Here is a 14,125-nt window from a genome sequence, read left to right as displayed (position 1 = left end):
TCTGCGTTAAAAGTCTTTCTTCCCACCCCCAGTGCAGTTTACTGTGGGTCAATTAAATCTCAGTGGAGCTGCTTTGAAAAATAATGTCTCCCCCTTTCCCTCCTCACCTTTTACTTTTTTTTATACACCTCGTGTATCATTTGAGTCTTTGCCAATCAGATAGATTTTATGTATTCTTGAGCAGTAAGTAAATAAATAAGCATGAGAACTTTCCAAAAATCTCCCCTACCAATAGTCACAGATTGATCATATCTTACTGACCCCTAGCTCCCTCCCAAGTCCCCTCTGTCCACTGAAGTCATTACATAAGCCACAGAGAAGGGAAAGGACGGTGTAGAGCAGGCAAGGGACAGACTGGGCATAGGGGGACGGGGCCCATTACAATCGGATAACGTGGAGTCTGATTTTTCTCATTCTGCCATAACTTCTGGGCAAATATCAGGACCCCCAAACAGCAGACTTTGGCTTTAAGATTGGGCTAGGAGTGCTCTGGAGGTGGTTAATACTAGTCACTTGCCCAGCTAACAAGAGAAGTTTGCATATTAGGGTGAAAGGAAAATCAGACTTTAGGTCAAAATATCTAGCTCTTGTCTTGGCTCTGCCCATAGCTATGTAAATGTGAGAAACTCACTAAAGTTTTCCAGATTTCAGGTTCTCTTTCTGGAAAATGTATGGGTTGGAGAAGTCGAATTTTAAGGGCCCTTTCAGCACTAAAATTCTACTTCTAGTCTTGAAACATACATAAATCATAACAGAAATTTTATTAAAGATGTCAAATACATCCACAGCATCTTTCTTTGCTCTCCCTCAAATCCCCACCCACTCCTCGACTTGTTGATGACCCGCAGTCACCAGGCTCCCAGTTAACAAAGGTGTCCTGAGACCTAGGACCAGAAGCACCTTCTCAGGAAAAATGGACAAACGATTCCAGCAGCAATGGCAGCAGCAGGTGTAAACTCCAAACTGAAATGGGAAGATACGTGGCTCCATTTTCAGCCTTTCTGGGCTGAGTAAGAAGCTGATTCGGGCAGATTTCCTTCACCAACATGGGTCCTACTGTTAAGATACTGGCCGTCAGCCTGCAGCCCGTCATGGCTGTACAGCCTTTGACTTCCACAGATGACTCAATGCCACCTATGGAACAAGGAAGGACAGGGAGACACAGATGTTTTATGAACTCAGAGGGGAATCCAATCCAGACACTGATCCCTGGAACCCTGAGTGTCAGAGCCTCTTGGTATCTGCTAAGAGGTCTGGTTTTCCAGCCTCTGAAACCATCAGATGTTCATTTCGGTTTACCTCCAGTAATCTCAAGTTCTCCTGCATAGCATCGAGTTGTACCACTGGGACAGGGAAGAGAAGGAGCACTGGAACAGTTTCCAAGAGCCACGCAGGTTGGGCAATGGAGGGTTGTTGACCTAGTGGAAACTGGAGGGGAAAGAAAGGGACAGTTAAGGGCATATCCTGCCTCCAGAGGTGTCCCTCCTTGCTGTCTTCTCTTCTCAAATCTTTCCTGCTGGTGCTACTCTAATCGATCAAAGCCAATTACTGCAGCCTCCCCATACTTCCTCAGCTGACTATCTTTGCTACCAGATCCCATCAACATGACTGCCCAACTCTGTGCTCAGGTGTGGAGCGACAGAGATGGAAAGGGCATGGTTTCTGCCATCTTGCATCATTGTCTAGGAGAAAGTCACGTAAGTAATTAACTACAATACCAACTCAGTAGTTTCTGTGTTCAGGGTATAACGACAAGGGAATGGAGGAGTGCCTAACTATCTAAAAGAATTTGCTAAGTATTTTTGAAGAGCTGATTCTGAGTTGAGAAGGAGGGTGCACAGGGATTAGCTATGTGAAAATGGGGGCTGCAGGCGGGCCACAAAGGAAACAGCAAGGGCTAAGGCCAGGAGGTGTGAGCCAGCTTGGTGGGTGCGGGGAATTGTGAGACGCTGAAGGGCCTGATCTTCAGCTAGTAGGCACAGTGGGGCTGACCTGTTTCATTTTTATGGCCAGCATTCATTCTGATTGGCTAGTGCCATCTCCACTGTTCAGTATTTTTAATATTAGCCCCAGCTAGAACGCAAAAAATGAGAGCGGGAAGGAGGGAAACGAAGCTGAAAAGACAGCAGGGCCAGGTTACTATAGGTCTTGAGTCCACACTGGGGCACTGGGCTGTTGTCATGCAGCAATGGGGAACCAATGCCTGTTAGATTGGTAATATCACCACCCTGCTCAGAAACCTACGCTGACACCTTACTGCTTAATAAACACAAAACCCAGTTTACACTCCAGCCTTCACTGATTTTCCTCTACTCTGAGCACTGTTCAGACCCCAAGGAACAATTCAGAAAAAGGAAGACAATCATTTGAACTGTGAGGTCCTTTTGTGTAAAGGCCCACTTGGGCTAAGGCAAGTAAGAACACGAAGAGGGAAGACAAGACAGTCTCTTTATGGCGTTTCTCTTGGCACGTATCTCCCCCTCCCGCTTCCAGGGTACCTGAGGTCTCTCCTAGATTCCAAAACTGAGACATGTTTTCTTTGTTGTTACACAAGGGATCCTCACAGTAGTTACTGTAGGAGATGGCAACCAGGCCAGGGGGCGGAGTGAGTTGGACAAACGTTATTATCTCCATCCCTCCGGATTCACAGCCCTTAGTGGCCAAAACAGCTGTCTTGTTCTCTGTTAGGAGACAGGGGGGAGGGAAAGTGGATGGTGGCCTTGACATGGACAGTCACCCTTCCCCCCTCCCATCCCACTGGCCCATTCTCATTTCACCTGCTTTAATCATTAGCACGGTTTCCTGGCAAACTGTTCCATTGTTACAAGTTTCAAATTTCTCTGTGGTCCAGTTAAATGCATTGGTTGGATCCTCTTCTATATTTATGGATACACCCTTGTGACAATACACTGGGAGGGAAACGAGATAAAGATAAGCATTTGCCCCACGTGTGGGCTAATGTGACTCCTTTTTCATCATAAATGTATCCTCTGTGACCCAGCTACTCTTCCCTCACGTCCCTGATACGTACAGGCCAAGGAGGAAGCTCCTAGGAGAAAGAGGAACAGCAAACCCTGGATATGGCAGGTTCCCATGGCTTCTTTGAGAGGTTGGGAAGAGCTGAGCAGGATCTGTGATTTGATGGAGAAAAGGCAACTTTTCACCCAGATGGAGTGAGATTAAACCCAGGTTCTGGCAAGTACCGACGTGAGGGTGGAGCTTACTGTCTGTAAGACTATGTCATCTCTGAAGTCAGTCTGTCCCTAACTAGCTTGCGAGTCTGAGAAAGTTAGCAAGTTTATTGCGCCTCACTTTCCATAGTTGTTCATTCTCGGACCGGCCGCCTGTTCCCTAAGACCATGGAATTTGGTGACTCAGCACCCTCCGACTTCAGGATCAGGAGTCTGGGCCCCAAGGCGCCTTCTCCCTCAGACTCAGCTCAGGTTCAAACCTGCTCTCTCAGGGCCTCGGGATCTCAGCCCCCAGCCCCCGGCTTCAGCGGGACCCGGGAGTCTGCGAGCCCAGCCCCATCTTGCCTAGGGATCCAGGAGTTTGGGTTCCAGCCCCTTTGCCCACAGGACACACGATTCTGGGCCCCCAGCCCCCTCCCCTCTCAGGAGCGGGATTCCGGGTCCCCAGCCCTGGCCCCCTCAGACTAAGGAGTCCGGGCCCTCGGCCTCCTCTTTCCTCAGGACTCAGGAATCTGGGTCCCCAGCCTCCTTTTTCTCTTTAAGGGAGCAGAATTCCTGCTGGCTTTCAGATGACCTCAGTCGGATATTGCAGCCGCGAAGGTGCGGCCTGAAACGTCCTCTTACCCAGCGTGGCGTTCTCTTACGGGCCGGAAAGAGAGGCACGGAAGGCGGGGCCAGCTTCGGCCAGACAGGAAGCCCCATTGGTCAACTCAAAAGCATCGGATGAGCTCATTGGATGAGCCTGAGGAACGCAGCGCCTCCTTGGCAGCAGAGAAGCCAATTGCTGGCAGCCTTGGAAGGCGCGCAGGCGCGGAAGGCGAGTGGCGGGCAAATTGACTGAAAGAGCCCACGTGTCTTTGTAGCCCCGGCGTGGGCTGGGCATCCCCAGATGACTTCGCTTCACCGTTTTCTCTCTCTGGGCTGTGTTGTCTCTGCTTCTGTAGCCGCACTAGGAAGTCAAACCCTTGGCCTTCACTCACTGAACTTATCTCCCTGTACCCAAATGGCCTCTCACGTGCCCGGCCTGGCCCCTGCCCCAGCCCTAGCTGCTGAAAGTCCGCTTGGCCTCCTCACTTGTCACGCGCAGTGGCCCCTGCTCTGCCCTGGTATCATCCTCTGATCGCATCATCGCTCCAGCCTCCTCCACCATCTCCTGGAGGGCCGAATTGAGGAATGCCTGCTTTGTGTTACCTCTGTGTTTGTTCTGTAAAAGCCTCCCCCTTGCATCCCTAAGTGGAGCTCCTGAACCTGTTCTGGCTTGGAGCTGCCTAATTCATGAATTGTTGTTTGCTCAAATAAACTCTTTAAAATTTTATTGTGCCTCAGTTTACTTTTTAACAGTGTTCAGGCTGTGATGAGGCAAAGGCACTAGTGGAGAAGGGAGTGTGGCCCTCAGACATGGGACAGGGACCTCAGGCAGACCATCTCCCCACACAGTGACTGCCAGGAGGACATCGCCACTCCCATCGGAAGGAACCAGCCCCGCCCCCTCCCCTGCACAAAAGCTTGCCACCGTCTGTGCCTGGGGCAGTTACCACACAAGGGAATGTTTACTTTCCTTCACAACCCACAATGGGAAATCTACTAAGAGTGAGGTTTCAACATAGAGAAACACAGGCCTGCCCCGGAATCATCGAGTGACACACTGAGAGCCTTACAGGACCTCACCAGTCAGCACTGCAAGGAGTTCCGGGGCATGTGTATAAATAGATTTTGTTCCAATTATCCATTGATTGCCTCTCAGTTCCAAATCCAATCTGCCGCACCCTGCTTGTGATACCTGAGCTGGGTCTCATCTCACAAGCCTGTCTCCTTGTCTCCCTGGTGTAATGTTAGACTTTGCCGGTAGAGGGTGGTAGAGGGACACTGCAGGAGGAAGAGCCTCTTCCAGCCATAGCGGTAGAAGTTGCTCCCTGTATCAGCCATTCCCCTTTTCTCGAGCGTTCTCTTTACCATTCAGTACCAATATCCTCTTAACTCCAACTCCCTGTTCCTAGTTCAGGATTCTTTATATTAAACTTTTCCTGTTGAAATTAGCGTGTGGTTTCTGACTCCTGCCTGGACCCTGACTGCTACAGGTCCCGAGTGTGAAACCAAATAGGGTGAACCAGAGAAGTTGATAGGGCCAAATTCTTTCACGTGGGATATGGGATATAAGGTGTTGGCTCAAGCACTCGGGAATGACATTGCTAATCTGCTAGGTCAATCTGGGGTCAATGCTGGAACTTCTCTGGCATACTGGAGAGAAAAAGAGTCCAAAGTCTGGGGACATGGGAAAGCCGAACTGCAATGTCTGGCCGTTTGCAGCCTCAGTTCCTCCCCTACTACGGCTCCAGGATGGATTAGGAAATACTTTGAGGAGGGGACCTCAAGAGCTTCGTGGTGGCTCACTTTGGAGGCAGAAGATGTTTATGGGAGATGCTGGAGTTGGGCTCCCTGATCTCAACAGGAAAAAGAGGAACTTGGAATGGCAAAGCAGTGACACTGAGCCTTCCAAGCCAGGGTGTTCCCAGTCACTGAAATAAGCCACAAAGCAGAGAAGTCGTCAGAGTGTTTTGACAGGCAGGGATCTGTGGGCAAGCTAAATGTCCCTAAAAAGTGAAAATGGTGGGAAATCTACTAAGATACTGCCCAATAAATGGGAGATGTTCTAGCTCTGAAAGGAAGAAATCTAATGTGATTCTCCACAATGTCCTCTCATTCAGTTCCCAGACTGAGCCAGCTCACAGACCTGGAACCCCATGAGTGAGGAGGAGGCAGAGTACTTTGGAGAAGGACCCTGCAGTGCAGCCATGGGTGTAGACAGTGCACCTTGCCCCATGCCAGAGAGACCTGGGGCCCCTTGTATGGGGAGTTGGGTGCTGGTCACGGGGAAGCACACAGATCTTGCCAGGGGTTATTGGATGACTGGGATGCTAATCTCCATTGGAAGCCAGCTCAGGGGATATATGGACTCATCCTGTTGTTATTTCTGTCGTCCCAGAGTGGATCATAGGAATAGGTAACTGGAAAAATCCCCACACAGGTTCCCTGACCCATGGAGTGAGGACCATCATGGTGGAAAAAGCCAAAAGGTAACAAACGTGGTGCTGTCGCCACCCTCACCAAGGCAGTGCATCAGAAGTGATAAAGCAACCTGAGGGGGAGTCTCTGAGATTAGTGCCCACATAATGGCTTGAGAGACGAAGGGCCTAGATTGCTAGCACATTTCCATTTACTGCACCTGTCTGGTCACTGCAACAGGGTCTGGAGAATGACCGCAGGTTTTGGTGAACATAAGTGGCAGTGACAACGGCAGCTGCAGTTCTGGCTGTGGTTTCTTACAGACCCTGGATGTGCAGCTACGGATCTAACAATGCATTTTGCTGTGTTTATGGGCAGAGATAGTTAGAAGCATTTACGTTCATATTTCAGGGACTGTTGGGATACGGAATTAAGGGACATTGAAAGTTTCAGGAGTTTTGCAGGGCTTTGCCTTGAAGGAATCTGTGGGCATGTTAGCTCACAGACCAAAAGCTGCTTAGCAACAAGGGGGGCATTCCACCGATTGGGGCAACTGCAAGGCAGCGCCTGTCTCAAGGCCTGCAGGCCAGCACCTGGAGCCTGTGCAAGGCAGAGCTCGGCATCGGGTCACAGGTTAAGAGACTGATCAAAGGATGTCAGCCCAGCAGACATCTGCAGCTAAAACCAATTAGCCTCAAGGACAGTTCCTGCTTCACTCCTGACCACATGTCTCAGTTAATGAGGAACTAGATAAAGGAATATATGGTCTCTATGTTTCTGTTTTAGCTTTACTGCTAATTGACAATTCTATCTTTAACTTGTATACTCAGCTAGGTCTACTCCTTACTTAGAGCTTAAGAAATTTATCATAGAAAAATTTTGTAACCGTTTGCTCACGTAGATAGAATTAATTAAGGGATCTCTTGAAACCTTTGGGGAGCCTTGAAACCTAAACGAATGACCTGTACGCATAAATCTGTAACCACCAGCAACTAACTGCTGTACCAATAAATATCGATGCGGGATTTCACTCAGAGCCTCCTGGCTCACGAGAATGCTGGAGGACCCCTGACTTCCCCACCACTTTCAACTACACTTTGTCTCTGTCTCTATTATTTCCAAATCTCTTGCGATGATCCTGCCTGGGACCCGTTTTGCTGGGAGAGTAGCTAACTCCTGGCAGGGAATGAGAGTACAGTCTAATTTAGTGGCCTCATGGCTTGGTCAGTTCTTCTGCCAAAGGGACCTCAAGCACATGATTTTCTGTGGAACATCACACTGGTTCCCTTCATTGAGAGCATTATGTTAATTTCCTTGGTCACAGTGAATGAGAAGTAGCAAGCTTGCCCGATGACGTAGAAATAAGACACGTGTGTGCCAGAGGGTGGGAGGTAAAGTGTGCAAACACCCAGCCTCCTGTCCTACTGATGTAAATCGTCCTGGCACAGAGGTCTGGGACATGTCCCAATATTCTTTCTTCTTCTTCTCTCTCTCTCTCTGTTGTTTAAAGAGCATTTATTCAAGTGCAAAGATTGAGGACTGCAGCCCAGCTCACACTTCCAAGTTGCCTTGAGAAGTGCTCCCAAATATTCCTTCTCAACGGTGGGACAATGTACTATCCCTTATGCTGCTGCCTCTAGAAAACGAGATGGGTCCCTTAGGATTTAGGGGCAAAATGTCACACATTTTGACATGCTACTCACGCTGATTTGTCTGGGAACTCTTAAGAATGCAAGTTTTGATCGGAGGAATGAGCTCTGTGGAAGGTCCAGGCTGGAGGCCCTGCTGCCCTGACCCTCTGGCTGTGCGACCTGACACACGCAATGTTATTGGAAGTTTCTGTAACATAAAGAGAAAATGGATCACCACAATGCAGAACCTCAGGGTTTGGGTCAAAGGTGCACCGCCTCCTACAGACAGCTGTCCACCCTTCGGGAAGCAACTCCTGCCTTGTCACTGGGCCCAGAGGAATCTGAATGCCTGACCACAGGACACCAAAGGTAGGTTGGCTACACAGGACAGGTCCTGTCATGGAGGGGACAGAGCTTTATCTTCACAGGGACAGACACATACTGTGGGTTCCAGTTGCCCCACTGTGTACTCAGTGCTTCTGTGAACACCGCCGTTCTGGGACCGAGGATGCCTTTTCTGGTGCTGTGGTAGCCCAGGCAGTTTTGCTTCCAACTAAGTGGTATGTTTTAAGGCAACGAAAGTGGAGTGATTAATCCACACCATGGAACCCACTGACATTCCCAGGTGCCCCGGTGCATGGAGACAGCTGGCTTCTCCAGATGGTGGAATGGCCCACGAGTGGCTTCTCAGGGCCCCAGGGGAGAGATCGTACCCTGCCACCCAGCAGGAACCGCCATACATCTTAAACCAAGGGCCAGTCTATCGTGCCGCCTTCCTCACAGCCAGATGCACGGATCCAGGAAATACAGGGAGAACAAGGGACTGTCCCTTCCACTACTGCACCTACCCACCCACTGAAAGAACGTTTGTTCCTTGTCCCTGTGACCTTGGGTAGGTTGGATGAAGAATCCTTCATAGCTCTGACCAGTGAACACAATGACTGCCGCTCGCCATTGTGTGCTCCTCGTGTGGCCGAAACAACAGGCCAAGAAGAGGGTCATCCCGTGGGCTGCGGTGACTGAACCTGATTACCAGAGAGAGGCTGGACAAGGAGACTAGGTTTGGAAGGAGGTGACTCGTTGGGGTGCTCCTTCCTTGGCCAGGGCCCTGTCCCATGGAAAACTACAGAAACCCAACACAGACAAGACCATCCAAGACTCAGTCGCTGTGAGAATGAAGATTTGTCTTCACAACAGGTCCCAGACACTGTGCAAACGCGGTGTTGGAGGTGGCGGGGAACATGGTGGGGACGCAGCTCCACACCCTGGACCTCAGCAGCTCTGTTTGAAGTCACCTCCTCCCTCTTCTTCCTCTCGCTGTGTAGGAACTGGTGGTGCAACTCAGAGGGAGAAAGCCTTCTCTGTTGTCATCACAGAGTTAGTGACTGAGTGACGGGCAGGAATTCTGTGTCTTCTGTACCGAGGACTCTGATTTCCACCTGCACGAGGGAAGAGGCTGGGGGCCGCCGGGCAACCCTCTCTGAATGTCTCTCTCTGCAGATGCCAACAATGGCTCTTTCTCCTCCCCCTTTCAGACCTAGGGTGGTAACAGAGCCCCGGTGGCAACAGTCTGGGAAACTGTGCTAACCCTTTTGTTCTCAGCTCCTGTCAAGACCTTATGTCAATTATCCCATTACTGTCATGTGCCACATAGCAACGGTTCAGCCGACAACGGGCCGCATATACAACAGTGGTCCCATTAGATTATAATACCGTGATTTAACTGTACCTTTTCTAGGTTTAGATGTTTAGAAACACACATACTTGCCACAGTGCTACAGTTGCTACAGTATTCGGTACGGTGACATGTTGGTCAGGTTTGCAGCTTAGGAGCAAGAGCCATAACCATCTGGGTGTGTGTGATGTTTACACAACGACAAAATCATCTAACAACACATTTCTCAGAATGTGTCCCTGTGGTTACGAGACACATGACTACACTAATCTCTCCTCCAGTTACTCAGACGAGGGGACCCCCCGATGTGTGCTGGGGCCCTGACTGCCAGGGTGGAAGCCTCATTGGTCTCGATGCATCTCCCTCTCCCAGAGTGACACCCAAATACCTTTGGCTGCAGCACCCTGGAGGTTCTGCCGCCACCCAAGCTGGAATGGACGTGCGGACCAGGCCAATGAAGGTCGGGCCTTCGGTGGTGATTTTCTCACCAGAGTCTTCTCCTGCCCTGTGCCAGACCTCTGGGAGCCCGTCCTTGCCCTCCCAGAGAGACATCCCAGCATTGGAGAAAGGACAGGTCTTTATTATCAGCTACATGTGGCCACTCCTTGAATGTCCTCTCTCCCATAGGGCAAGTTCAGCTGCTCCCAGGCCCTCCCTACGTTATCAGCAGGTGATAACACATGTTTGGGTGCCGGGGGGACTACAATTCACAGGGAGGAGAAAAGTGATTTGTTGTCCAAGGCCATTAGCTTGTGGGGTCAGAGGGAGGGTGGGGTTTGGGTGGTCAGCAGAGGTTAAGACTCATGGGAGAAATGGAGTTAGCGGGAAAGACAAAGCCCCCCACACCAAAGGGCTAGGGCTAGCCCCAGCCCCACCACCTGAGCGAGGGAGGCGGCAGGGGCAGCACCACTTGAGAGATAAAGATTACTATTATAATCATTATTATCCTGTCCGTCCTCATGGACAGAAAAGACCCCAATGTTCCTGATGTGATTCAGCAAGGAGGTAGAAGGTTGGGCCACGCAGCCCTGAATGCCCACTCTGTTGGTCAACTCACCTAGAGGGAGAAGATCCAGTTAGAGAGGACACCAAGTACAGCACACCGACCTTTCTAAGAACCAGCCCCTCCCCCCTCAGACCCAGGGGTCCAGCCCCAGCCCCTCCCCCTCAGACCCAGGGGTCCAGGCCCAGCCCCTCCCCCCTCAGACCCAGGGGTCCAGGCCCAGCCCCTCCTCCCTCAGACCCAGGGGTCCGGATCCCCAGGCCCCATTATCCTTGGGATCCAGCTTTCAGCACTCACCTCCCTTGACATGAAGGTGACCATCATAACAATGAGTAGTGCCACTAGGACACTTAATGTTGGGGGAGTTCTCAGAGCAGGATCCAAAGAGGTTCACACAGCTAGGACACTGCAGGTCTCCCAGGGCAGGGACAGCTGGGGAGCAGAGAGAAGGTTGGGGGTGCACAGCTCTGCTCTCAGCTGTAGCCACCCACCTTGGACCCCGAGGATCCCATACCTGGACGATGGAGGGACTTCAGCAGGACGCTGCTGCTGTGGGCTTTGTTGCAAAAGTTGGAGGAGCAGAAGTGGGTATAGGAGGCCATGAACACCCCAGGGGGCCCGACATGTATGGAGGTGGCCTGGGAGTCCTGAGTCCCAGCCCTGCCGCAGCCTTTGCTCCACAGCAGGGCTGACTTGCTTCCTGAGGGGGTGAGAGAGGGAAAGCTGGGCTGCGGAGTGTGGCTCTGAGGGCAGCAGGAGGGACTGGGAGCGGGACTCCCTGCATTCCACGGTGCTCCCCGGGCAGAGGGCGGATGCAGGTCCCCTCATCACCACGGCTTGGGTCGTGCTTAGTTCTCATTCGGGGAAACCACGGCACAGAGAGAGGAAGAGTTGGATTGAGAACTTCAGGCGTGAGGGGAACTGAGCAGGAAATTCAGGGGACAGGACCTGGGGTGCTGCAGGGGACACAGGGTAGGTGTGTGGCCCTCTCGCCCAGCCACGCACCTGCATCTATGAGCAGCAGCGTCTCCTGACATGCGTGCCCAGCATCGCAGAGCTCGAGCCACTCTGGGTCCCAGGACTCGGGTTCATGAGTCAAGTTGCTCCCACTCACAAACTTGAGCCCGTGCTCACAGGCCAGAAAATCTGGGGAGAGGAAATCATCAGGGTCTGCATGAGGAGGAACCCGCCACGTCTGTCCCTCCAGGTCCCATGCTAGGGAAGGTGATCACATTCTGAGTCACATTCCAGGTGGCCTGGCCACAGAGTCCCTCAGTCTTGAACTTAGAAGGGACATGGAAGTCTAAACCCCACCTGCACTGCTCACCCGTTTCTGCTTGAACACCGCAGGGCCCTCCTCCCAGGGCCCTTTTTGGAAGGCTGCCCCTCCCTGCAGGTGGGAGAGCCATGGACAGCCGGTCTCCACTTCCCTGTCTGGGCTACAAGGTCCTCATCAGGATAATACAGAAGGCAGCCTGAGACCATGTTTCTTTTCACCGAGAAACCCAATGTTCCAAACAAAAAGACTCAGTGCCTAGCACGTACTGCGCTGTTGTAGTTCCTTCCACCCTCTCAAGGAGCTCGCCTTGTCTTCATGGCCTCACAGCGACCCACAAAGTAGGTGGTGTTGTCATCATCATCATCCTCATCGTCAAGCAGCTGCCCGATACCACACAACTAGTGAGTGGCAGAACCAGGCTTGGAACGAGGCATTCTGGCTCCTTAGGGCTGGGGTTGGGCTCCGCGGTGGGGAAGATGGGTGTTGAAGACCATCTTCAGCTACCCTGGCCCCGGTGGCCCTCAGGAGTCTAGTGTGAAAGCCACAAGCCTCGGCCTTCTGTCAAGGCCATCGCAGATCAGCGGTGACGTGTCCCACTGTGCAGAAACTCCTCGGCTGGGGACTCCATGTCCACCAACACCTGTAACCTTCATAGCAGCCCCACCAAGGAGGGCCACTCATCTACCCGCTTCACAGATGACAAAACTGTGGCTCCTGCTCCCCTCCCCCAAGCCTGGTCCCCACCCTGCCCACCCCCTGCCCCAGCTTCCTCATCTTGGTCAATGGTGGCTCCTTTCTCCCAGTTGCTCAAGCCGGAAACATCGCTGTCATCCTTGACAATTGTCTCTCTCACCCCATGTGGCATCCCTCAGGAAATTCTGCTGGCTTAAGCTGCAGGGTATCTCCAGAACCCGGCCACTTGGGACCACCTCTGCTGTTTCCACCTGGGTCCAAGCCCCATCTGCTGGCCCCTGCCTCTCCGCAGCTCTCCCTGAGCCCTCGAGGCTCTCCCCCTACTCTGATCTCCACTCGCAGACAGAGGGATGCTCACTAAAGGTAAGTCAGGTCATGTCACTCCTCTGCTCCGAAGGCTCCAGTAGGTCCCCATCCCGCTCAGTATAGAATTCTAAGTCCTCAAAATGGCCCAGGGGCTCCTGCACGATGGGGCCTCCCACTCCTTCCCCATCCATGTGTCCTGTCCCCCACCTCTGGCACTCTTCTCCACCCACACTGTCCTCCTGGCTGCGGCCAACAAGATGTCAGGGAGTAAGTGCGGGAGAGAAGGGCACTCCAAGGAGGTAGAACAGCTCAAGGCAGGCAAGAGCACAGGTTGCCCAAAATGGGCCACAGCAGGAGCCCACAGGGAAGAAACCCCAAGGGCTAGAAGGAGTGAGGCCTTGGCTGTCCCCTGAGGCCCCGGGCAGGGTTCCTGGTGAACACGCTGAGGGCACACGCCCACCTCAGGGCCTTGGCATCTGTCCCCTCCCCATGTCTGCAACCACCATCCACCCCCTTCTCCAAGCCCAGGGAAAGATGCTCAATGAGACATTGAGACTTTTGATACTCAGACGATATTGACACTCAAAAGTGGGTCCAGGGGCAGAGCACGGACTTGAACCCACGTCTCCCTGATTCAGACACCAGGCTCTTAACTGCCAGGTGCTGGACTCCTCTCACTAGGACCACTGCCCAGTCCCTCAGGTGGGCAGTCAGGGCCTTACCCGCTCCAGCCCCTTGGTTCTTCAAATGGGCTGCAGCCCGGGCCGTCTCAGTCTCAGGCACCCTGTGCGCGGCCCTCTCCACCCGCCTCCTCACGAGCTCCTCCCCTCCACCCCCCATTCACTCCCTGACATCTCATGGCACCCCTGGCTTCTGACACCTGGTCTTGGTGAGGCTCACTGTATATTTGCCAAACTGCTGAACTGAACTTAACCAGGGAAGGCAAAAGCATCCTCCAAGATCTGGCTGCAATGTTGAACGCTAGCCGGATACAGAAATAAATTGAGAACATTTATTTATGGCATGATAGCTGAGTTTTATGTGGCTTGTGTGGTTTGTGTAGTGTACGTGTATGGCATGTGCATGGGATGTGAGAGGCGTGTGCTGTGTACATGGTGTGTTTGCGTGGTGTGTGTGGGGGCGATGTATGTGGTATGTGTTTGTTGTGTGTGTTTGGCGTGGTGTGTTCAGCATATCTGTGTTTTGTTTGTGTGGGGTGTGTGTTGCGTGTACTGTGTGTTGTGTATGCAGTCTGTGATGCCTGTGTGTTATATCGGGGGTGTGGGGGAGCGTGTGTGTGCTATGTGATGTGTGGTTGTGTACGCAGCATCATGTGATGTATGT

The 14,125-nt window shown here is 52.2% G+C and overlaps 1 protein-coding gene across 1 annotated transcript; it reads right to left on the bottom strand.

Annotated features, from left to right (window-relative positions):
* Nucleotides 1–904: 904 nt before the first annotated feature.
* On the bottom strand, nt 905–3,095 carry TEX101 (testis expressed 101). The gene is made up of 5 exons (XM_069457179.1): nt 3,017–3,095; nt 2,778–2,909; nt 2,499–2,681; nt 1,300–1,428; nt 905–1,134 (listed from the first exon to the last, which is right to left on the bottom strand). The coding sequence occupies exons 1-5, from the start codon at nt 3,093–3,095 to the stop codon at nt 905–907; spliced, it is 753 nt and encodes a 250-aa protein (XP_069313280.1).
* Nucleotides 3,096–14,125: the final 11,030 nt, after the last annotated feature.

The sequence above is a fragment of the Eulemur rufifrons genome, chromosome 24 (assembly GCF_041146395.1).
Source record: "Eulemur rufifrons isolate Redbay chromosome 24, OSU_ERuf_1, whole genome shotgun sequence".
NCBI classification, from domain to species: Eukaryota; Metazoa; Chordata; class Mammalia; order Primates; family Lemuridae; genus Eulemur; species Eulemur rufifrons.
The sequence above is the reverse complement of the archived record's forward strand: the minus strand, read 5'-3'. Positions and strand labels throughout refer to the sequence as shown.